General features: G+C 46.2%; 1 protein-coding gene across 1 annotated transcript; it reads left to right on the plus strand.

The window, feature by feature from the left end:
• The first annotated feature begins 44 nt into the window (after positions 1-44).
• Positions 45-25,991, plus strand: GPN3 (GPN-loop GTPase 3). The gene is made up of 8 exons (XM_040346672.1): positions 45-163; positions 8,772-8,880; positions 11,424-11,591; positions 12,255-12,379; positions 19,947-20,062; positions 20,675-20,771; positions 22,681-22,809; positions 24,866-25,991. Exons 1-8 carry the CDS (start codon positions 116-118, stop codon positions 24,929-24,931), a joined length of 858 nt encoding a protein of 285 aa, XP_040202606.1. The 5' UTR covers positions 45-115; the 3' UTR covers positions 24,932-25,991.

The following is a 25,991-nucleotide window of genomic DNA, read 5'->3' on the forward strand; positions in this document are numbered from 1 at the left end:
TGGGCGGGCTGGGATGACGTAGAGTTGTTTGGCCCATGGCAGCCTCCGTCCGGATCCCGGAAGTAGATCACGTGGGATGTAGTGGTGGTGCGGATCGGGTGAGCGGGAGGTGATCATGCCTCGCTACGCGCAGCTGGTGATGGGGCCGGCGGGCAGCGGGAAGGTGAGAGGGATCTGTGATATTAAATGGAAAGGAGCCTTACACATCCTATGTAGTGATCAGGGAAGAGCGCCGACACGATCCGGGGACTTTACTGTCATCTGAAAGTTGTAGAACATTCTACAGATGGCAGTATCTGATGTATGTACAGTATTCATCTCCCTTCTATATGCCAAACAATCTACCCCTGCGGTGCCCCCCCCACACACTACAATATATAGGGCCCTTTCACACTGGAGCGACAAAATACGTTGGATGTGTTTTTTAATAATGCGCTTGCAATGCGTTTTTTTTTTGTTTGTGCACTTTCTGGTTTCCTGACTCCCAGCATGCACCTGTGAAACGTGGACTCAAAGGACGCACACAAAAAACAGATGTGGTGCGTTTTTGATGCGTTCCCATTGACTTAGGCCCCTTTCAGATGTCCGCTCCGCCTGTTCGTTATTACAAGTCCGTTAACTGACTTGTAATACATCCCTATGGGATCGCGTCCGTTAGCGGATGAAGCATCCGCTAGCGTGCGTCGGGATCCGGTTTTCGGACGGAAGAAAACCCTATTTTTCTTCCGTCCGGCGGAACGGAACTGATGCAGACGGACAGACGGTCCGTCTGCATCCGGTTCCCCATAGGGCAGAGCGGAGCTGAGACAGGGCGGTCTCTGCACTGTGTGCGGGGACCGCCCTATCCGCCGACAGCTCAGCGGGGATCCCCGCTGAGCCGACGGAGACACACGGAGCGGACCCAGAAACGGTCCGCTCCGTGTGAAAGAGCCCTTACAATGGCAGGGGCACTTTTGAAAATGTGCAGCATGCAGGTCTTTTTTTTAAAATGCAGCACAGTAATGTGAACAGTTACATGGGATTTAAAGGTTGTGCTTTTGTCATCCTGGAAAGGTGCGTTTTAGCACGAAAGAAGCACGCTTGTGTGAAATTGGCCTATGTCTAGGGCAGTGTTTCTCAACTCCAGTCCTCAAGGGGCCCCAGCAGGTCATGTTTTCAGGATTTCTCTCAGATGAAACGGCTGTGGTATTTACTAAGATCAAATCACCTGTGAAAAATAATGGTAAACCTGGAAAACATGACGTGTTTGAATCGATGTGATTCCCGCAGCCATGCGCAAAGATGTTAACCGAACCTAAGGAGTAATTACCTTTTTCCTTGCTCTGATGCATCTCAAAAAGTCTCTGTTTTAACCTGTTCTTTCTGGCTGTATGCATATATGGCTTTAATGGCGAGAGGCGGCCTAAATATAAACAATTTTGTTCTGAGAGTGTGCGCCATCCGTGCTCCCAGCACAATTACCCGCAGGAATCGGAAAGCTCCCGATGCCTATTTAGAATCGGGAGCCCTTCCGATCATTTAACCGCTGTGACAGCCTCTGCCTCCCAGCATTTAGAACCTATAGGGCTCATTTACACTTGCTTCAACAAGGTTTTGGACAGGTTTTGTTAAAGCTCTCTGAACGCTAGTCAAAGCCCCTGTCACTAAATAAAATTGTTAGTTTACAGTCCTGTTTACACCTGCTTTTGCTTCGTTTCAAAAGTGATACCCCATGTAGCTTCAGTGGTGCTTCAAAGCGTCTTCATAGAAGTCTATGGCTAAGCTCGCTTGAAGCTCCACCGAAGCCTTGTTACATTGGTGGTACGTAGGGATGAGCTCTGGCGTGTTCGCACACTCACAAGTTGGCACAGCACTGTGCTAATCACAGGCAGGGAGACATTGTCCTGATGCGCGGCTGCAGAGATCGGGAAATGTCTCACTCCCTGTGATTAGCGCAGTGCAGACTTCCTGGTGGGCTCTGCACATGGAGTGTGCGAACACGCCGGAGCTCATCCCTAGTGGTACGTAAAAGAGCCCCTTACATTGATGGTCTATGAGGTAGTAATAATTCGAGATTTTCCTAGCTTGTGACGGAAAATATTAATTATATGAAGACAGGAGGCGAGTATCTTATGCATTATCTTTCTTTAATAATGCCCATAGCAGAAATACAGTAAACATTTATTGTAACTTAAAAAATTCAAAGAACTACCCTTCCCAGCAGTCCCTGGGCCAGTGTAGCCCCTCCCAGACCGTAGCCTATATAAGGGACTGTCTGAGGTAACCTATTCCTCTTTCTTAATGCGAATTAGTGTAAACAGGAACCGAAAGTCCAATTAGACATCTCTGCGGCTGCCGGGAACCTTCCGACCGGAACACAACATCCGAATCTGGAGGAAACGAAAGGACAAGGCCAACACGGACCAACTTCATCCGGACCAACTTCATCCCAACGGGGACTATAGGAAACCCAAACCATTCGGAGCCGACCGGTCAGTTGTCCTCAGGAACATGGACCAACAGATTCAGTCAACGGCCTCCCGACTCCGGATCTGGAACGCAGTAGGAACCTACATCTGCGGTGAACTAAACCCATGGATCGAAACGGACAGCAATCCCAACAGGGATAGTGAAAACGAACTCCCGAGGCGTACCAGCCTTCGACTTGCAGGGTGCGTGGTTCATCAGTCTAGAACGAGAGAGAGACAACCTCGTGACAGGGTTGGGTTGGGAGGGAAGATACTCGCCTCCTGTCTTCATATAATTAATATTTTCCGTCACAAGCTAGGAAAATCTCGAATTATACATCAGACAGGAGGCTCATATCTTATGCAAGTTCAAAGCTATAACAATGCATATGACCAATAACAATCAAAATAATCCACAACACTGACATAGATATGTGTACCTCCTGTTCAAAGCGGGATTGGCGGAAAAGCGGTCGCTGACAATAGTCCGCCACTATAGTAAGTCACAGAGGAAACCGGGAAGAGAGGATTAACGTAGGAAACGAGGAGTTGAAAGACTTGCGAAGATCGCAGCGAGGCTGTCAAGGACATATAAGTCTGTAGACAGCGGACCACATACAGTTGTGGATGTGCGGGGAAGAACGGGTAGAAAACCGATCGAAGTACCGTCTGGTCCAACGCACAACGGAAAAAGACTTGAGTCTCTGAGGCGAGGAATGACGCCTGGATATGTCCAAAGCCTTGACGTCTGACCCACGATGATGGAAATCAGACACAAGAAGACAGTAAGCTCGAAAGACAGTAACCTCAAGACAGAGTGTCAACGTCCCCCAGCCCGAGAACATGATCATGACCTTGGAAAAATCCCAAGTGTGCTGGTACATTGGGCGATTTAAACTTAACGCCTTCAAAATTGACACACCAACGGATCCAAAGAGTCCGCCAGATAATTGGCTATTACAGACCCTGGCGCTTGAACGGGGTCGACCCGTCGTTGATCACACCAAGTAACCCAGAGTCCCCAGGTAGATCGAGATGCCGATCTAGTCCCGGGGCCCAGTCCAAGGCAGGGAATCCCTAGCTGTTCCCGAAAGGTCATAGTCTGCGACCGGAACCCCGATACTAACCATGTGAGGAGAGGTAGGATGTGCTTCGTGAGTAGAGGGTGCAGATCCCCGTTCGGACCAGCGAGGAGGTGGGGGGAATGAGGAAACAACCTGGGGAGTTCCACCGTCATCCTCAGAAGGAGGGGAAACCATGGCTGCGTCGGCCACCACGGAGTGAACCGCACGACTGATGCCCTCCGGCTCGCTAAGTGAAGGAGGACCCCGAGGGTCACCGGGAACAGGGGAACGTGTAATGTGTCCCCTGTGACCAGGTTTGGTGGAGGGCATCCACATGGTGCGCCTCCGGATCCGGCCTCCGGTTGTAAGAGCGCGGAAACTGGTGGTTGATACGGGGAACGAACAGGTCCATAAAGAAGGATCCGCGAAGTGAGCGAGGATCAGGGACCCTGACCGGTGCGGTCGCCAATCGTTGGAATCGGTCAGGTAACGAGAATCCAATCTGCCACCCTATAGGGATAGTCTGTGGCATATCCCGCAATCGGGACGATGTTGCATTCCAGGCAGAAGTGCATGAAGTCTTACTAGATCCGCTAGGATTCTGGATCAGGGGCCCACCAAGCGATCGACGTACCGGACTGCGGGTACGTTGTCCGAACGCAATAGCACACAGCAGATGGACGTGCGTGGCAACAGACTTCCGATGGCAAAAAAGTCTGTCAGGGGTGTACGTGTTGATGTGCAGCCGAGGGTTCTCTGCGGACCACGTCCTACCGGAGGACGAGGGACTGCACCGAGCACCCCAGCCGAGGCGGCTGGTATCCGACCCTATGACGAAATCCGGTGAGGAGTTGAAAATGTCTCGCCGTTCCGTTTGACGGCATGACGTAACCACTACCGTAGGTCCACCATGGCTTCACTTAGTTTGTATAGCGAAGCCCCTAGCGAAGATGTAGAGTCTCGAGTCTCTGGAGGGTTCGACAGTGAAGAGGGGCTGGAGAGTGGCCTGGATTGACACCGGGAACAGGCCGACTAAGCGAGTCAGTCCGCGTAAGGACACCCGCTGCTGCCCAGCATGATACTGATGTCTTTGCGGATGGCGGCTAATTGGGTATGGGTAGCCGAAGGATCGCTCGGTTGGTGTCCACCAAGAACCCCAAAAAACTCTATCTCCTGAAATGGGGAGATAATAGGTGTTTGTGATCCATGAGGAGTCCCAGATCGCGAAGCGATCCGACCATCCAGGAGGCGTGTTCGCTCGCTAGGCGAGGGGAACCAGCCATTAGAAGTAGGTCGTTCAAGTAGATGTTCAACCTCACCCTTGTTCCACAGGGCAGTAAGTTGGTGAGATTTCTCAAGCTCCCACCGGACGAAAAACCGCCTTTCTTCTTCCTGATCGGGAAGATGTTGTTGAAGTTCAAAGAGAGCGGGTCCATCTCTACTATCGGCTGTTTGGTCCAAGGTCTAGCAACCTGTTGTCCATTAGGACGGTGTTTAGGTTTGAAAAACCGATTGGGATGGTGAACCAGGTATACGCCTGGTAATATAACTCCATTTGTCCTACCGTCTTAAAGATATCATCAATTAGCGTGATCCCATTGTGCTAGGTCAACCGGCTTACAGAGGCGGTAGCCTGCTCACTAAGGCGTAGGGTTAGGTGATAGGTCCAGAGATCTAAAACCCAGTACTGTGAGGTCCCAAAGGCCCTCTCTATTCCCTTCCTGGAATACTGAATGATTATGGGATCCACCTCTGGAGTGAGCACCACCGTATTTGGTAATGGAAGGGTGAGTATTCCACCCTCAACTTGTCCGGTTAGCGTACCGATCGATCTCCGGGTCCAGCATTCGATCTATTGGATCACCTCAGGTAGAGGTGCCCAGTCACCGGAGTGTGTGTGGCCAATCACCTCCTGATCGAAAAATGGTACTCCACAAGAGTCCAATAAGGTTTTACCCTGGGACCTAGGGTTGGCGTCGTCATGGAGCGCCATGTGCCCACTGCTCACATAATCATTATCATCATCATTTTCATCCTCAGACTCAAAGGTGTTAGCCGCCTCGTACTCCGCGGACGACTCTGGAAGAGTCCACGAGGAGTCTGGCTCAGTCCGTCTAGCGGATCGCTGCCTCTGCATGTGCATCTCCCCGAGGCTCGGGGGTCGATTGGAGTCTGGGAAGGCAGGCCCGCGAGGGTACTGCCTGGGGCATGTTATTTACTTCCCCTGCCGGGGAGTCCGTGGGTCGGCAGTCCTGGGAAGGTACTGCCTGGGGCATGTTATGTACTTCCCCTGCCGGGGAGTCAATGGGTCGGCAGTCCTGGGAGGGTACTGCCTGGGGCATGTTAATTACTTCCCCTGCCGGGGAGACGGAGGCCACATTAATGTGACGGCGCATACGGGACACCATGCCCTACTCAGGGGCGTTATATCCTTGCCGGGAGATCCGGACATAGGGGTGCATGTGGGTTGGAACAACCAATGCCCTGGTAGTCTGGACGGACCTACCGACCAGCTCAGGAACCAGTGCAGCACTGAGGTAGGTAGGGCCTTCCAGGGCTGCGTCCACCACTTCAGTGGCACCAGTAGGGAGTAAAGGATCTGTCGCCAGCCACAGGAGAGGAGTCAGCTGTCTGCGGACAGCACGGCCGTGCAGCACAGGAAGATACGGAAGTTATGTTATTGTATAGTAATTTCTATAATTCATTCAATTATTGTTATAATTTGTTTATTTATATATATATATGTATTTATTCAATTATATATAAAGTATAGTTTAATAGTTTATATTTTAAAATTTGTTTATTATATATATTTATTCAATCATATAGATTGTATAAATTTATTTATTTATAGACATTTATGTTCATTGATTTATTTATATTTATTTAATAAGTCAAAAATGTATTCATTCGTATAATTATTTAAATTTATTATTTATTTACATGTATTAATATATTCATTATATGTAGAATAGACTACAGGGGAATAAATTCCAAGAACAAGAACTGATGTTTAATGTGACTGAAGGTGAAGGAGTGACAGAAGCAGGGGAGGGGAGGAATTCCCCACCAGCTAGGTGTGAGTGACAGAAGTTAGATGAGGGGAGATATTCCCCACCACAAGGGGAGCTAGACGTGAGGCCGTAGTCTCGCGAGACTACGGCCTAACGTGATTCGCATAGATCAGTGAGATCTACACAGAGTTCCAACCATACAGCCGCCCGCACCCTGGCGTGGCGGCGATGGGGAGAGACGGCCTAGCACACGGAGGATGGGGTCCCCAGGACAGGTCCGCAGCAATGGCGCCGTCGATTCGCGACAATAGCGCGATTGGTGCAGGGAGATCCTCACCGCCACGCCCCCCTCAGAGATGAGACGCTCTGAGGAGAAGGAGAAGAAGGGAGGTAGGAAAAAAGGCACCGAGATGTTAAAATGGCGCCGTCCTACCTCCAGTCAGAAAACGAGCAGTGTGCAGAGCGCACCGGGGGGAAACAAAAGAAGCAAAGCAGCGGTATATTGTAAAATAAACAAATAAAGAAGCCCAATGACTGTAAGATGTACACATCAGAGGAAACCGCGTTCTCTACAAAACGGGTGGCACAGATAGCAAAGTGGGAAAAGCATACAGCAAAAACTAAACGTTTATCATTTTTAGAAATATCAGTTGTGCTTCATAAGACAGAAGGTTGATAGAACAACACACAGATGAAGGTCTGAGGGGATCAGAGGGTATATACAGATACAGGTGGAAGTTGAAGGGAATAGCGGAGGAGGGAAAAAAAAACCTCCGTAGCTGTAATAAAAGCCGGGGTGGGAGGGGGGGGGATCCCCAGCACCCTGTGGAAAGACGATGTGACATTAGGATCTACACAAATTGAAAAGGCTGCTGATAACCAAATAACAAGCAAGCCTACATAAAAATTATAAACATAGAGTAATGTACTTATCTGAGTTCTGGCTATGAGCAGAAAGAAAGAGGAATAGGTTACCTCAGACAGTCCCTTATATAGGCTACGGTCTGGGAGGGGCTACACTGGCCCAGGGACTGCTGGGAAGGGTAGTTCTTTGAATTTTTTAAGTTACAATAAATGTTTACTGTATTTCTGCTATGGGCATTATTAAAGAAAGATAATGCATAAGATATGAGCCTCCTGTCTGATGTATAATTCAAAATAATTGTGGTCAGTGTAGTGCCCCCTTGCATTGGCAGACACTATTGTATTGAAGAAAAGATGATCCACACTCCGGTGGTTGCTCTTAAAAATTAGTAGTGTTTATTAACAAGCCACAGTGGGCAAATAGGAATGGTTGACGCGTTTCAGCCTATAAGGCTTATGACTAGCCAATCTTCGGAATGACTGTCTGGTGCAGCCGCCATTCGGCTTCATGCCCGATTCCCTACTGCACATGCACGAAGCGCGCTGAGCTTTCTAAATGGCAGGAAGGAGGAAGGGGACAAATTTCCGGGAGACTGGGTCACGTCTCTGTCTCCCAGAAGTGGGGAAGGGGACCAGTCAAGCACAGGTCCCCATTCCCCCCTCCATCCTAAAAGGTGCCAAAAGTGATGCCGGAGGTGGGGAGGAAGCAATTAAGGGAAAGTTCCACTTTTGGGTGGAACTCCGCTTTCAGCAGCTTATCTAGTTAAAGCGGGATTTCACCCCCAAATCAACTTTCTGACATTAGTTCCAGCATACTGCTAACATCTGCAGTATGCTGTTTTTTTTTTCCGCTACTTATTGTTTTATGAACCCTTGTTATCCGGCTCCGAGCGGGGATCTCTTCTGGGTATAGGCGTTCCTAAGCGAAGAGGAGTTGATTGACGGTCGGCTAAAGCGCGTCACGGCTTCCGAAAATACCCGAGTGTCATTTCGGGTGTTTTCGGAAGCCGTGACGCGCTTTAGCAGCCCGTCAATCAACTCCTCTTCGCTTAGGGACGCCTACTCCCCGCAGGATTCCCCGCTCGGAGCCGGATAACAAGGGCTCATAAAACAATAAGTAGCGAAAAAAAAACCCAGCATACTGCAGATGTTGGCAGTATGCTGGAACTAATGTCAGAAAGTTGATTTGGGGGTGGGCTCCCTGCTTTAAGGATGCAATAATGGTAACTATTTTGGATTTGTGCCATAGTACACATTATAAAATACTAATCGTATCTGCAATATCTATTTGCAAAGTTTCATCTTTGTTTTTACTCATATAATACTGTATACTCTACTTTGTTTTTTGTAATCACCTGGCTGTGATGTATGTTTCATTCTAGAGCACCTACTGTTCTACGATGGTTCAGCACTGTGAGGCCCTGAATCGCTCTGTTCAAGTGGTAAATCTGGATCCTGCAGCAGAACACTTTGACTATCCTGTTATGGCAGGTAAATGGATACTTCATTGTTTTTAGGTAGCTTAAGGCCTCATTCACACTTAGGGCCATTCGGGTCCGTCTGTCACGGACCTGAACGGCCGCTCCATGCATCGCTATGGAGCGTCGGATGTCAGCGGAGACATGTCCGCTGACATCCGATGAAAACAGACGTATGGGGGCCACGTCCCCATCCGTCCGATCGGGTAAAATCTGATGAAAACGGACATGCTGTCCGTTTTCATCAGATCGCTCCATAGGACACAGCGGTGCCCGACAAGCCCCTCCCCGCTCAGTGAGCAGAGAGGAGCCTGTCATCTGTCGGCTCAGCGGAGATCTGCGGACTGATCTCCCGCTGTGCCGACAGGAGCAGGCGGACTCCGTAGCGACGGAGTTCGCCAAGTGTGAATGAGGCCTATAGCAGGATAAAACTAAAAATGTAATATATTGCAGCTTACATTAGAGGTGATGGATGCATTCATTTTCTTTCTTTTTTTTTTTAGTTTTTTTCCATCTGTTTTCACCTGGTAAATTTGGTTAGTAACACACCTCCTGTGTTAGAGTGCACCGACTCTGGATGAAGAAGCACAGGGGGCACCTTTTGGACAGCAGCATTGTCAGTCTGGGGGGGGTTAAGATGTACTAACAAATTGAAGCCAAACTCCAGATAACGCTTTATAAGCAGTTTTAATAACCGTTTTCCTTTTGGAATAAAGGTTTTCAATAAGAAAAGAAAATTAATGCAGCCATCACATCTAAGAATTTGTAAACTGCATCATAGTAAATGTTTGCATTTTTTTTTTTTTTATAGTTCTACAACTTTTTTTCTGTGTGTTAAAATGCTGTATTCCTGGTTGTCGTACTGATCCACTTTTAGTACTTTGAGTCACTAACCAAGACAACTGCATCTTCTACAATTCCCAACCTGCATATTTGCCCTAGGTCAGTGACTTCAAAGGCACTAAAGCCAGTGCATCAACCGAACATCCAGGCGGCTAGCATTTTCAAATAAGGTCAACAGCACAAATTACCCCTAAAGTCTAGTTAAGAAGATCTGCTGATTTGTAGCGGCCCTCCTAATATCATAGGTTGTACAATGAGATCTGAACAGCTGTGCCATTAGATTAGAAAAGCTGGGCGTGGGTTTAGTCGATAAAACTTCACTCAGCCGAATCCTGTGTTTCCTGGCTTCTGAAGTCTGCATTTTTGTCAATGTTCAGCCAGGGTGCATTTTGGGTACTTCAGGGTGTCCTGGCAAAATGTTTACAAATGAACAAAAATTGTCAACAAGCCAGCAAGTGGCTCAAGCCTGCCTTTTTGTTACCCTTGGACACTGTGTGGACCAGCCACTGGCATCCTAACAACCAGTGATGTCATTGATTGATAAGGAGGGTATTGCGCTCCTGTACAGCAGCCTTGTTTTCCCGCCCCAGTTAGCACTGGGGTTCCATTGGCAGAGAAAAGAAAGATAAATTGAGGCAGACGATAAATACTAGAAGACTAGTTGGTACCAGTGTGCAAAGGTGGAGGAATAAATAACCTCTAATGTTGGGTGGCCCACATGTGTAATTTTGTAAAACTATTTGTTTTTTAATTTTAGAATGAGGTGCCTCAAGATTGTGCACACTTTTAAGGGTATCTATGCTGAATAGAGGTTGGGAAACACTGGTGTTAACTGTTTAAAAGAAACATTTCTTTTAAGCACTAGTTTATCAAAAGTATGCAGAATCATTCATGGGGTTATTATTGCTTTGTAATATTTTCTTATACTGTACCTATAAATCTACATGTATTATAACAGCACTGGCTAACAACGTTTTTGTACTTGCCTTCCGAAAGGCTTGATGTTGCTAAACATGCTTTTAAAACTTTATTTTTTTGTTTTTTTGACTGTGTAAGGAGGAGGTATAATTACTCTTAAAATAGCGCCTGCAAACCGTCCCTAAACAGCGGCTGCTGTTTCTCTAGTGTGAAAGCCTGAGGGCTTTTACACTGGAGCGGTGCGCTAGCAGCACCGCTCCAAGTCCTGCTAGCAGCATCATTGGAGCAGCAGTGAGAGGAGCAGTGTGTTTACCGCTCCTTCCTATTGAAAGCAATGGGACACCGCGGCTATACTGTCGGCAATGTGCCTCTGCAGAGGAGGCGCATTGCGGGCAGTATTAACCCCTTTTCGGCCGCTAGCGGGGGTTAAAACCGCACCGCTAGCGGCCGAATACCTCCACAATTCCGACAGTATAGCAGCGCTATACCGCCACCGCACCTCCTGCCCCAGCGTGAAAGGGGCCTAACAGTTTCTTACCCTTCTCCACTCTACTTGGTTACTATCATTGTGTCCCTGTTTGAGAGATTTACTATCACTTCCTTTCTTGGTGAAACTGTTATTGGGACAGGCAATGAAGTCAGTTCCCTTCTTACTTTATTCAAACTAAAAGATAAAAATGTTTGGCTGGTGATTTATTTCATGCGTATGCTATGAATTACTGATTGCTTGGATGAAAAATGTTTTTAATCCCTAATATATTGGTTTTTAGACTGTTGGTTCTCTCTTTGTTACAGATATCCGGGAACTGATAGAAGTAGATGATGTGATGGAAGACAGCTCTCTCAGATTTGGTCCTAATGGGGGACTTGTATATTGTATGGAATATTTTGCCAATAACTTTGACTGGCTGGAGAGTTGTTTGGGGCACACTGAAGATGACTATATACTTTTTGACTGCCCAGGTAAGCATCAAAAGTTGTGATTGACGTCCCCTTTATAAAAAAATACATTTCTGCTGTCTGCTGTGGTCCATCAAATCGGCCCTTGGGTCATCCTTGCTTATAACTGCAATGGCATGTCGTACCTACTTGTAAATACAGTTTGAATTAAAAAATGTATGGAAGTTTTTTTTTTTTTACGCCATATGACTGTTTTTAAAGTAACATTGCTTTGCAGAATTTAAAGTGTACCTAAAGCCAAAACTTCTGTCCTGCAGACGCAAAAGGAAATCTCGCCAAAATGAGAGAACTGCCCCCCTAGACAATTTTCACCTGAACATATGCCATTGGAAAATTGCTGTTCTGGTGACAACTCAAAGTTGTTTATTTTCCACAATATCAGTCCCGGTGACATTAGTTCCCAGGACAAATAGGCTACACCTGTGAACACAAACCGTAAAATAATGTGACGGAGGTTCTGTCTCCTAACCACCCGATCCAAAACTAAGAAAAAGGTTTTGGCTTTAGCTACTATATATGGTTATATTTTTGAGACGTTCATATGTGCTCCTTGTTATTGGAGTTGCATTAAATGCCATCATAATAGAATAAAAGGATCTTTTTCGTTCTCCACCACTACCATATAATATAGTTCATGTTTGCTTTACAGTTGACTTGTTTTCCTAGGTCAGATTGAGCTGTACACTCACTTGCCGGTTATGAAGTACCTGGTAGAACAGCTCCAGCAGTGGGAGTTTAGAGTCTGTGGCGTCTTCCTTGTTGATTCTCAGTTCATGGTGGAATCTTTCAAGGTAAGGCTTCCAATCGGAGATAAATACAGTATATAAATTGTGAACAAATTCATGGAAGGTTCTAGAACTGTACTGTGCAGTTCAGGAGCCAGTGGAATGGAATTTAAGCAAGTTCACTTAGGTAGAAGGGAGGCAGTGAGCAGTGCCCCTTAATTTAGCCCATTCTCAGTCCTTCGTAAGCATGTCCAAATAGAAAAATGTAATCATTGTTCTCGGTACAAGTTACACCAGTAGCAAGTAGCAGGTAAAAAAAAATGTGCATTACATTTTTTTTTTTTTTATAAAAAAAATAAAGCCTGTAAAGCATTGGATGCAAGGTCAGGTTCCAGCAGATTGTCTGTGTTGCTGTCTCTTCCTGTACCTCTGATGCAGACAGGCAGTTACTGAATGACAGGAATATTAACAAACTACCTAAAGCACTCCTCAGCACCCTGGTAGTTCATTGAGAACTCTGTGAATGAATAAATGACGCTGGACTCTTTGAATTTTATCAGCGGATTTGGGGAGAAGATCTCCCAACCTGCTGTCATGAGGGGGTGGGGTGGTGTTTTTTGGGGGGAGCAGACATTTCTTTCCAGGGTATTGACCACTAAGCAACTTTTACTATTACAATTAAGCCCCTTTGACAACTGCATGACTTTTTTGTTGTTCGACCGCATAGGTCAGCCTGATCATTTGAATAGGCAGCCCTACATGTGGCAAACATGGCAAAGTAGCTTCTGCTCCATTTTTTTATTATTTTTTTTTACAGAGAGGTAAGCCTGGTGTGTTTTTTATAATGTGTGTTTCTTTATCGTACATCACGGGACACAGAGCAGCATAGCCATTACATATGGGTTATATAGTGCACCTTCAGGTGATGGACACTGGCACTCTCCGACAGGAAGTTCCCTCCCTATATAACCCCCACCCATAGTGGGAGTACCTCAGTTTTTTCGCCAGTGTCTTAGGTGTTGGTGCACATTGAAGAGCTCTGCCTATAGTTGTCCTCTGGACCAGGGCAAGCTGACCGGATCCGTCCAAGGTGCTTCATAGCCAAAGTGGACGGTACCCGGGCCCCCAGGTCCTGGAGGGGGTTTTGCCTATAACGCTTCTCCTTTGCGAGAGCTGGACTCTGGGTTCCAGGACTGGTTTCCTGCAACCAAGTAATTCCTGTTGCCAGCAGTGCTATATAGGTCCAGGAGTGTGGTGTTCCTAAATCTGGACCCCGGTACCTGAAGGTCTATGACGTTACCCACGTTTTAGGGGGAAGATTGGGCCTCTTGCATTGGCAATACCCTGCGGCGTGGAGAAGGTAAGAGGGGGCCTGCGGAACTTGGTTTGTCAGCAGGCCCCCACAGGGGACTCTGGGTTTAGCCCGCTTTATGCCTCTGTGCATGGGCGCCTCATTCCACAAAGTCTGAATGACAGGATGGTTTCTATGTACCCATTAATGCTTCCCCTGGCTGGTTCTGGTAGACGGCTGCATGACCATAAGGTTTACAAAAAGAGCTGCTATTGCGCTAGGGGGGGTCACTTGTGTAGCATGGAGGTCTTACCATCCGCGCAGCTACATGGCTTCCCCCGTAAGCCTGTTCGGGCGTCTCACTCCCCTGCAGCTCCACGTGTGTCTCCGCTCCTCCAGCAGCGTCCGGAACGGGCGCGCGCACGGTGTAAATAGACGCGGCGACGCTGCGTGAGGAGGCGGAGTTTTCGGGGCGGTCCCTCTTCCTGCTCTGAGAGCCTATATTAGGCTGGCAGTCGATCTGGGTCGCCGTGGGACACGGAGCAGCGGCATGTTAACTGCGTGAGAGCAGTACCTTGCGAAGGGAGAGTGACACCCGGTGGTGATTTGGTGAAGTACACTTTTTCTATAAGAGCCTGCGGCTCGTTTCTTGTTTAAAAGGCCGGTGTACTTGCAGCAGTCTGAGCCTTGCTACCCACGGCTCTATCCCAGATCAGCATAAAAGGTGGCTTTACTTAGCTCATTTAGTGTGAGTTACAAGCCCTTGGGGCATTGTATTGTCCATCTTTATTAGGTTATGGGAAGTTTAATAATTTAACAGCACCCTAACCTATTATTTTTTTTACACTTTTTCAAGAGGTGTTTTTTTTGTCTCTGCTGATTAAAACAGTCAGTTGTGTTTAGCGGAGTACCTTGGGTTTGTATAGATGGCTCCTAAGGGCGCGGGAAGCACCAAAAATGCTAAAGCTACAAAAAAGCAGAAGGGTTCCCCATCGGGTTCGGAGGATCTTGGCCAGGCCTCTGCAGTGCCTTCCTCCCCGGACAGACCAGAGGTCGTTAGCCCAGTTGAGCCATTGGGGTTGCTAGGTGCTACGGCTGGCCCTACCCAACCAACTCCCTCCTTTGTTACGGAGGAGATGTTAGCCGCCACCTTAGGTGGATTTGAGCGAAGGATGACTGCTTTATTAACCGCATCATTTCCCGGGAAGAAACGGACTAGGTCCCCTTCCCCTAGGGTTGACTCTCCAGATGAGGAGGTCCTTTCCCAAGAAGAAATTGATTTCTTGGCGGAGCAGGAGGATGACCCCCTGGAACAGGGTTCGGAGGAATCCACAATAGAGGAACCGTTCTCAGCCTCTCAGGCAGAGAGACTATGGATCCAGTCCCTAGCGGACATGGTACGGACGGCATTTAAATTACCCCTGCCTGAACCTCAGGCTACCGTATCCTCCCTTGGTTCCTTAAAAGCTCCCCAATCCAGTGCGGTTTTTCCGGTCCATCCCTTACTGAGGGACCTAATCTTTCAGGATTGGGCCAAACCAGATAGGATTTTTCTTCCTCCTAAGAGGTTTTCAGTTTTATATCCTTTAGAAGAAGGTTTTTCTAAAAAATGGACTGTCCCTACTGTGGACGCAGCCATTTCATGTGTCAATAAGTCCTTGACGTGTCCGGTAGACAACATTCACATGTTTAAGGATCCTGTCGATAAAAGGCTTGAAACTCTGCTAAAATCTTCCTTTGCCACCGCAGGGGCTGTAGTGCAACCAGCGGTAGCCGCCATTGGAGTATGCCAGGCATTGAAGGACCAGGCCAAACAGGTTCTAAGAGACCTTCCGGCACAACAGGCACAGGACTTGGCTGATCTGCCTAGGGCATTATGCTTTGCCGTAGATGCCATTAAGGATTCCATCCAGCAAGCTTCTCGGTTATCCTTATTTCTGGTTCACATGAGAAGACTTTTATGGCTAAAAAATTGGTCGGCAGAGACTCCCTGTAAGAAACTCTTAACTGGGTTTTCGTTCCAGGGGGAGAGGTTGTTTGGAGATGATCTGGATAAGTATATCCAGAAGATTTCCAGTGGCAAGAGCACTCTCTTGCCTGTTAAAAAGAGGTTTCGAGGGCCAACCTTTAAGCGCCCAAACTCTCCAGGTCCAGGTCCCTCACCCTCCAGGCAGTATCGACGGCCTGCTGGCTGTTCACCCGCAAACAGACCGCAAGGGCAAGCTTCAGGTATCAAAAAAACGTGGTTTCGCAAACCAGTTAAAGCTGCCCCTAAAGCGAATCTGTGAAGGGACGCCCCCACTCTCTCGGGTGGGGGGAAGACTCCGCTTTTTCTCGGAGCTTTGGGAGGCCAGAATCTCCGACGAATGGGTTCTGTCCTCAGTGGCTCAGGGGTACAAGCTGGAGTTTTTGGGGTTTCCCCCTCCTCACTTCCAGGAGTCCAGGCTCCCAAGCGATCCAAAGAAAAGGGTCTCGCTTCTAGCAGCCCTAGATCGCCTCTTAGATCAACAAGTGATTATGGAAGTACCATCTCAGGAGCGCGGACAAGGATTTTATTCAAATCTATTTATAGTCCCAAAGCCCAACGGCGATGTAAGACCAATATTGGATCTAAAAACCCTGAACCGTTATTTAAGGGTTCGCTCCTTCCGTATGGAGTCCAGTCGTTCAGTGATGGCTGCCCTACAGGGAAAAGAATTTCTCGCATCCATCGACATCAAGGATGCATACCTGCACGTGCCAATCTACCCCGGCCATTTCAGGTTCCTCCGGTTTGCCTTAGGCCATCGGCATTTTCAGTTCACGGCCTTGCCCTTCGGGCTAGCCACGGCTCCCCGGGTCTTCACCAAAATTTTGGCCCCGGTGTTGGCCAACCTAAGATCCCAGGGGATCCTGGTTATGGCTTATCTAGACGATCTACTAGTCGTCGATCTTTCAGTAGCCAGCCTAAAACAGGCAGTTTGCTTAGTGGTAAATTATCTAGAATCCCTGGGTTGGGTTCTAAATCAGGACAAGTCGGCCTTGCAGCCCACAAGAAGGTTGGAGTATCTTGGGTTAATTCTAGATACTATGCAGCAGAAGGTCTTTCTTCCCCAGTCCAAGGTGGATTCTATAAAGGAATTGATCCAGGTGGTTCTAAGCAGCGCAAGGCCAACAGTTCGCCTGTGTATGCGCCTCTTGGGCAAGCTAGTGGCCACCTTCGAGGCAGTGCCCTACGCCCAGATCCACTCCCGAAAATTGCAGAAAGCAATTCTCGCAGCTTGGGACAAGAGAATCCAGGCCCTGGATCTTCCCATATCCCTGTCCCAGGCAGCCCGTCAGAGTCTGTGCTGGTGGCTGGTCCCACAAAACCTTTTGAAGGGAAGGTCGTTCTGTCCAGTTTCATGGAGGATTGTGACTACAGACGCGAGTCTTTTGGGGTGGGGCGCAGTCCTGGACGGATTGACCCAGCAAGGGAAGTGGTCAAGAGCAGAATCGATCCTGTCGATAAATGTTCTGGAGATACGAGCAATCCGGTTGGCTCTAGTTGCATGGACAGATGTATTACAGGACTCCCCTGTGAGGATACAGTCCGACAACGCCACGGCTGTGGCCTACATAAACCACCAGGGCGGCACCAGGAGTCAAGCAGCCCAGAAGGAGGTGGACCGGATCTTTGCTTGGGCAGAGTCCCATGTTCCCTGCATTTCAGCAGTGTTTATCCCCGGGGTGGACAATTGGCAGGCGGATTTCCTCAGCCGCCATCAGATGTCTCCGGGAGAATGGTCCCTCCATCCCGAGGTATTTCAGGCCATCTGCCAAAGATGGGGAGTCCCGGAGGTGGACATAATGGCCTCCAGATTCAATACGAAGTTGACCAAGTTCGTGTCACGGACAAGGGATCCATTGGCCTACGGGACGGACGCCCTGGTATGTCCTTGGCATCAGTTTGCACTGATCTACGCCTTCCCTCCGTTACGGATGCTACCCCGTCTTCTTCTCAGAATTCAGGTGGAGCACAAACCAACGATTCTTGTAGCCCCCGCGTGGCCCCGGAGGCCTTGGTACTCCTTAATAATAAGGATGGCAGTGGAAGAACCTTGGGTCCTCCCGTTAAGGCCGGACCTCCTCTCACAAGGACCGTTCTTCCATCCTGCCTTACAGGCCCTAAATTTGACGGCCTGGCGGCTGAATCCCTAATTCTTAGCAACAGGGGCCTCTCTGGCCGGGTCATTCCCACCCTGATTAATGCAAGAAAGCCAGTCTCTAGGCTTATATACTATAGGGTGTGGAAGGCTTACATTACATGGTGCGAGGCTAAGAGATGGCATCCCCGCAAGTATGTCATTGGGAGAATCTTGGAATTCCTACAATTAGGAGTAGAAAAGGGGCTGGCTATTAGCACAGTCAAAGGACAGGTCTCGGCCCTATCCATTTTCTTTCAGAGACCTCTGGCCTCTCACTCCTTGATGAAATCTTTTTTGCAGGGGGTCATTCGGATTAACCCTCCGATTAAAGCTCCCCTATATCCTTGGGATCTAAACTTGGTTCTGTCGGCTTTGCAAAGCCAGCCCTTTGAACCGCTGTCTGAAATCCCGCTGGTCTTGTTGACTAGGAAACTAGTTTTTTTGGTTGCTATGGCTTCCGCCAGAAGGGTATCAGAACTGGCAGCCTTGTCATGCAAGACACCTTACTTGATTGTACATAAGGACAGGGTCGTTCTTCGGCCACATCCGTCCTTCCTACCGAAGGTGGTATCTAGCTTTCATTTGAATCAGGACTTAATTCTTCCGTCCTTTTTTCCTAAACCTTCTTCTAAGAAGGAGAGACTCCTGCATTCCTTAGATGTGGTTAGGGCTGTTAAGATTTATCTAAAAGCCACAGCCCAGATTCGCAAGACTGAAGTCTTATTTATTCTGCCGGAAGGACCTAAAAAAGGTCAGGCAGCGTCTAAAGCCACCATTTCCAAGTGGATTAGACAAGTGATTGTACAGGCCTACGGCCTGAAAGGTAAGAGCCCGCCCTTGTCGATCAAGGCTCATTCCACAAGAGCCGTGAGCGCCTCTTGGGCAGCGTATCACCAGGTCTCCATGGCCCAAGTCTGCAAGGCAGCGACCTGGTCGTCGGTTCATACGTTTGCTAAATTTTATCAAATGGACGTTAGGAGGAACGCTGATTCAGCCTTCGGGCAGGCGGTTCTGCAGGCCGCAGTATAAGATCCTCTTGTCCTATGGCACCCGCTGTTTTTTTCTGTGCATGGTTGTTTTCCCTCCCCTCATTTGCATTGCTTGGGGACATCCCATATGTAATGGCTATGCTGCTCTGTGTCCCGTGATGTACGATAAAGAAAAAGGGATTTTTAATAACGGCTTACCTGTAAAATCCTTTTCTTGTAGTACATCACGGGACACAGAGCTCCCACCCCTCTTTTGGGGAATTTTGGGATGCATATTGCTTGCTACAAAACTGAGGTACTCCCACTATGGGTGGGGGTTATATAGGGAGGGAACTTCCTGTCGGAGAGTGCCAGTGTCCATCACCTGAAGGTGCACTATATAACCCATATGTAATGGCTATGCTGCTCTGTGTCCCGTGATGTACTACAAGAAAAGGATTTTACAGGTAAGCTGTTATTAAATCCCTTTTTTTCGCACAATAAAGCACCTGTCTGCTAGCCGCGTGTTCTTTGTTATGCGTGCAGAAATGCATGTTTATGCACACGTTCCCTGTAATGCAAAGGTGTGAGTGGGGCCTTATTATAGACCATATTGCCAATAATGGGTTTATGCAGGCCTCTTTCTAACAACTTTACCTCCAGAAGGCTTCTAGTTTTTGGGTTTGTGTGTTTTACTATTCCACTTTAAAATGCATTGTAAAGAGTCAAGGTAGAAGAGAACCTGATCTGCAGCAGTACACGGTGCCTGGACCTCAATACTGTTGATAACAGGCACTTTTTAGATTAGGTCAGATCCATTTTAAGTATCCTGGATTTCCTGTGATGTTGTATTGCTGTATTGTTACTGTGCATGTTTTTTTTAACATATGAACATACATATAAATACACGCATGCAATCAATCCCAGGTAGAAGATAATTGAGGTAAAGGAATTGCATGTGCCACATTTCAATATTGAGTGCAAAACTTTATATTTGTCAAGTGATCCATGTCAAACTTCTGTCTGAATTGCAATTTTCATTACCCATGACTTTCTTTTCAGATTTTATACTTACTGCTTACTCTTTAGTTTTCCAATATACCTGTATATCAACATGAAAATGTTCATTAGTATGGACAGAACTTGTGTTGAGGTTTTGCAGTAAACATCTAAGGACTGCTCCTGTATTTTTATTTTATTTTTTTCAGTTTATTTCTGGAGTAATGGCCGCTTTAAGTGCTATGGTATCTTTGGAAATTCCACAGTGCAACCTCATGACTAAGATGGATTTACTGAACAAAAAAGCTAAAAAGGAGATTGAGAAGTGAGTTTACCACATGTTCAAACATATAATTGAAAAACAGGATTTTTAAAAACTGTGTAAACTATTAGGCTGCTTACACACTGGGGCGGGCGTTGACAGTAAAACGCTGCTAGTTTACCGACGTTATTTGGACTCTAGAGGGGTTGAATGCGCCCGTGTAGCGCCGCTGTCGAAACGATTTGCAGGTGCTTCAGCAGCGTTGCCTATTCATTTCAATGGGCAGGAGCGGTGGTGTATATACCACTCCTCCACCGCCCCAAAGATGCTGCTTGCAGGACTTTTTTTTTTTTTTAACGTCCTGCCAGCGCAGTGCTCCAGTGTGAGTAGTTTTTCAGGCGCTATTTTTAGCCCAAAAGCGCCTGAAAAAAGCCTCAGTGTGAAAGGGGTTTTAATGTCTAAATTACCTTGCAGTGGAGCAGCTAATGTGCTTTCCAGGATCTGAGACCCTAAAATGTTTTTATTTGTGGCTTACTCTTTAAAGAAACAATGTCATCTTGCCCATGCAGGGTGAGGCGACATTGTCTCCAGAAAGGGCTCTCCCCCTCTGACCACTTTAACTTTTGGAAAAATTTGTTACATCCTATTTTTAATTCTGCTTTTTATTCACATAAGATTTTTAGACCCTGATATGTATTCTATGATTGAAGATTCAACCAACAGACTAAGAAGTGAAAAATTCAAGAAGCTGACAGAGGCAATTTGTGGATTGGTGAGTTATTAGCCAAAAAGTACTATATTGATTTGGGGGGGGACATTTTCTTACACTTTTTTTTTTTTTTTTACATAATAAAAGTATGCTGAAAGTGTTACTAAACCCACAACAGTAAAATCATTCTGTATATGCAGTAAAGCATGCTTGTTTTACGCACTGTGGAGCCTAATGGGTTAATCCTCTGCAATGTGTAAAAAGGCTGTTTGATCTTGTATGCACAGATCCTACTCTTCTTCCACTGACTTCAAAACATCTCCAGATAAGACAGTTACTGGAGTCAGGCTGCTCATGCTCAGTTTAGTGTGTATTGCGAGAGTTTTTTTCCTTGGGAGTGTGGCCCTGTGCTGATCACATGCGCTCAGCACTGTCCAGACAGGGTCAGGGGTCCTGGATTCTCATAGGACAGCCAGTGCAGTATGTAAACTCCTCCAAGCTTTAACCAGGCACTGATGGAAGTCACAAGACTGCTGATGAGAAAAGGTATTTAGGAGTTTATTTTTACTAAAATAATTTATTTCCATCTTCTGTGTACTGGGGGAGACCAGATATAGTGAATGCAAGGTCCTGGGTTTAGTAACATTTTAAGAGGAATCTTTTTACCAGGCACACCACAATAGTAGTTACTGCTCTTACACAAACACTGACAGGGTGATCAGCTCTGACACCTGTACACCCCTTAGCAATTTTTACCCTCTAGCTATGGGTCTGTGGATTCAGCAATATCTTTGTCTTTACCTAAAGTGATACTAAACGTTATTCTCCAAAACATAATCCATACACACCCACTACTTATGGCCGCCTTACCCTTTTTTTTATTAAATTGTTTCTTACTGTGTTTGTCTGCCTCTTTGTAACATCCCCTGTGAGCTCCTGCTCTATGCAGACTATAAATCCCATGGTCCACAGCCCCTAATCCATCTCGAGAGCATGCAAGAGAGGGTGTCTATGTACCTACATGCCATGGAGAACAAATGTACCTACCCTCTAACAGGAGGTGTTTGCTTTTAGATGGAATTTATTCGTTTTATACTTTTATGAAAATATAACATTTATGTGGCAACCTTGGTTTACGGAAGAAACCTAGTTAGCAAAGCATCCTGTGGTTATGTCTGAAATTAGAGAGGGTTGTATACCTTCCAGTTTCACAATCTAACCAATGCTGTACATTGCTAAATAATGGCATGGCTGTGGTAAAACATTTTGATTGGCTGAAAGTAGGGCCGAAACAACTAATCGATTATGAAATTAATCGATTACAATTTTCATTATCGATTAATCGCCCAGTAACATAATGGGGTTAAAACAACTAAAATTGGCCCTTTTATAGTACAAAAAAGCAAATCGCTACTGTAAATATTACTTTCACTGTCCCACAGTAAAAACATGAACCCCTTACAATAGCGATTATTTGCTCTTATTTTTGTTTTTTTAACCCCATTATGTTACTAAACATCTCAGGCCTGGGTTCACACCTCTGTTTTTTGGTGATTTTTGCAGAAACACACTACAGTTCATTTACATGTTTTCCTATGGGACACGTTCACATCCATGATTTTTTTTCAGCTGCTGCGTATTTGGAAAGGGCAAGGACTTAACGCAAAACAGTGCTATTTTTTTTTTTTTTTTGGTTCAATATACTTCAATGGAGAAGCTGCAGAAAAGCATGTAATGTGTTTTTGCCGCAATTTGTGTTTTGTAATCTGCCCAACAACAAATTGGCCCGTAAAAATGTAAACATTTTTTTTTTTTTTTAGGCAATTATCCGATTAATCTCAAACAATCGGCCAACTAATCGATTATGAAAATATTCGTTAGTTGCAGCTCTAGTTAAAAGTTTGTCAGTCTGAATTTACAGTGTAGAAAGCTGTGTATTGCACATCAATCATGTCTCTGTTTGGTTTGTTAGATCGACGATTACAGCATGGTTCGATTTTTACCATTTGATCGCTCAGATGAAGAATGCATAAATATTGTGCTCCAACATATAGACTTTTCCATCCAGTATGGGGAAGACCTGGAGTTCAAAGAGCCAAGGGTAAGTAAATTTCATTGAAAAATAAAATCTGTATTTTGATTTCATATATGGATGTCACCTTACAGCCTGACCATACAAGCTTTTTTACAACCAACTTTAGATTTAACAAAACTATAAAATGTGAGGGCCTATCTTATCTATCCAATTGATTTGTATCCAGTCAGGCAGGCCCTTGCCATACATAGTTATGTAAAAGTGGTTGTACAATCAGATTTAGGCCTGGTTCACACTTGTGCGATGCCAGACATCGCATGTAATTTGCAGCGCACTGCTGTTCACATTAAATGCGATGTCTGTGCGGTGCGATATCGGCCATACAGATAGTATGGCTGATATCGCACCACATTCGGTCCAAACACGCACATGGCCCCTTTTTCTATTCGGACCAGAATCGTATCGCATGCATGTTCACACATTTGCGATCCGATTCATGTTCCGAACTGTCAGTTCGCAGTGCAATACGCAAGCTGAAATGGGGGTGTCGTTCACATATAATGATACTTCCCAGCAGTTCGCATATCGCAGTGTATTTGAAGTGTTCCTGCATCGCACCAGTGTGATCCGGGCCTAAATGGACTCTTAGGGCCAGATTCACCAAAGAGATACGACGGCGTATCTCCTGATACGCCGTCGTATCTCTGTGACTGATTCATAGAATCAGTTACTCATAGATATCCATAAGATCCGACAGGTGTAATTGTTTTACACTGTCGGATCTTAGGATGCAGTACCGCGGCCGCCGCTGGGGGAAGTTTGCGTCGTAAACCAGCGTCGGGTATGCAAATTAGCAGTTACGGCGGATCCACGACGGATTTTCGCGTTCGCTACGTCGTCCGTAGTCAAGTTTCCCATCGCAAAGTTAGTCATTATTTGACCTGCCCTAACTTTACACAGCAATCGTATTGCTGTACAAAGTATGGCCGTCGTTCCCGCGTTGAAATTTTAAATTTAACGTCGTTTGCGTAACACGTCCGGGAATACGGAAGTACGCTACGTGCGTCGCCGTTCGAAAAAATTACATCACGGCGCGCAAAGCACGACGGGAATTGCGAAACTGAGCATGCGCAGTAGGTCCGGTGCGGGAGCGCGCCTAATTTAAATGGCACACGCCCATTTGAATTGGCCCGCCTTGCGCCGGAGGCCGCCGGCGTAGTTTTCATCGCAAGTGCTTTGTGAATCAGGCACTTGCGATGAAAACTTGCGGCGGTGTAACGTATCTACGTTACGCCGCCGAGATTCTACGTGAATCTGGCCCTTAATGACTAAAATGTATTAACCAAACGGTGCAAGTGTAAGCAATAAAACCACCTGCTACAATACACTTCAGTGTATATATGTTTTTAAAAATATATAAAAAAAAAATATTTTCAGTGCTCCATAATTCAAACAATAAGTGAAAAAGTTTTGCTCAATCCATACACACTGCTTGGTCAATACACGGTGCTTTTAAATTGACAGATGTGTTGACTACAAAACCTTTTTGAAAAATCAATATCCCAAAGTGCCAGTGCTACAGTACACCTCCTAACTGGGGCTGATTTGCCCTCTATTCTATTCTACTACTTCGCTCCAAACCTGTGTGTGTGTGTGTGTGTGTGTGTGTGTATAAAATTTACATTTCCACACAGTATCTCACAAAAGTGAGTACACATTTTTTTTTTTTAAATATTTTATTATATCTTTTCATGTGGCAACTCTGAAGAAATTACACTTTGCTACAATGTAAAGCACTGAGTGTATAACAGTGTAAATTTACGGTCCCCTCAAAATAACTCAATATAGCGAAGGCTGTGACTATCCAGAGTCAGAGGTTCTAACGTCAAAACATTTTTTTTTTACCCTACTGCATTCCCTGCATTAGGGTGAAAAATATTGCAGTTAAAGTATCGCCCCTCACCCTTTTTTTTTTTTTTTTTCTGCCTTTTTGGAAGAAGTAGCAAAGAAAGCAAACAGCCTGTATGTTGCACTTTTCTCACCACAATTTTTTTTCTTTAACTTCATTGTCTTCTTCTATCCTTGACATTTTATAATCTTCTTTTTTTTTATTTTTTATTAGGAACTTGAGGAGGATAAATCGGAGGACGTTGATGAATTCTTCCAGGACCAGGCAGATGAGGATTAACAGCTTCAATGACATACTGGGAATGGTGTGCTGGGAAGGATATAGCTTTCATGACTTCCAAGATATATTTTGGTGAATAGTGGAAGTGGGATTCTCAGTACGCATACAGGGACTGCAGTGCCGAAACTTGCATGTGATGGACTTTACTAGCTGTGTGCGGATACATTGGCAATGTGTCCTAGATAACCAGAGCCTGCACTGCATGTTTTCGCATGCATACAGAATAGGTTTTTCTATCCTGTGCAGAAGAAGAAAAAACTTTATTTTGAAGTAACTGACACCTAAGTTTCAGTTGATTTGCATAAGCAATTTTTTTTCAGACTTTTTTTAGTAAACAAAATCAAAGTCCGTTTTATTTTGTATAAATGTAAGTTTATTTTTTATTTAAAAGTTTGTCTATTTTCACATTCTGTAAATAGAATGGCGGTCTCTGTACACTGTGTAGCAGAGCAGCATGTTTGCCGACGCTTCCCCTCCCTCGTTGGTTGTCGAGGACAATGTTGGGTTCACAGCCGGCAGGCTCCTAGAAACCAGTGCTGTTGACATTGAGCGAAGCTTTATGGGGAAGCTGAGTGACTGGTTCCTCATCGGGTCTGCTCTCTTGTAATTGACAGCAAGGAGTTGGTGGATTCCATAAACGGCATCGGTCTGTCAATTGGCTATACAAGCTGCCCACTGCCTGCGGTCAAGCACTAAAAGAGTAGACCTGATGGGAAACTATAAGATCTCTTTGGCTCTGCCCATCCAGCTACAAAAATCCTCGGCCACTGCGTTGGTTTTGTAACTGCTGCAGGGATGGAGAAGGGAGTTTAGCTGCACTGAAGACGGAGTGTCATGCATTTGGCATCGGGATGACTGCCCTTCCCCCAAATACATGTACCTGAATCCACCAGGTACATGAATTTGGGGCAAGCACTGACATTGGGCATGCAGAGACAAAGGATTTCTAAAGCGTGTCATAAACACTCTTTGTGAATTTCGCAGATTGTCTTCTGTTCTATAGAACAGTTGAGACTCTCAGAAAACAATGTATAAGAGGAGGTTCAGGCCCCCCCCCCCC

The sequence above is a fragment of the Rana temporaria genome, chromosome 1 (genome assembly GCF_905171775.1).
Source record: "Rana temporaria chromosome 1, aRanTem1.1, whole genome shotgun sequence".
Classification (NCBI taxonomy): domain Eukaryota; kingdom Metazoa; phylum Chordata; class Amphibia; order Anura; family Ranidae; genus Rana; species Rana temporaria.

What these genes read in the sequence shown, in the direction of transcription:
- GPN3 (XM_040346672.1), top strand. Translation starts at nt 116, where the DNA reads ATGCCTCGCTACGCGCAGCTGGTGATGGGGCCGGCGGGCAGCGGGAAG. An exon ending in GCTAAAAAGGAGATTGAGAA is followed by an intron (nt 20,063 to 20,674) that starts GTGAGTTTACCA and finishes TATTCACATAAG; the next exon opens with ATTTTTAGACCCTGATATGT. An exon ending in CAGAGGCAATTTGTGGATTG is followed by an intron (nt 20,772 to 22,680) that starts GTGAGTTATTAG and finishes TTGGTTTGTTAG; the next exon opens with ATCGACGATTACAGCATGGT.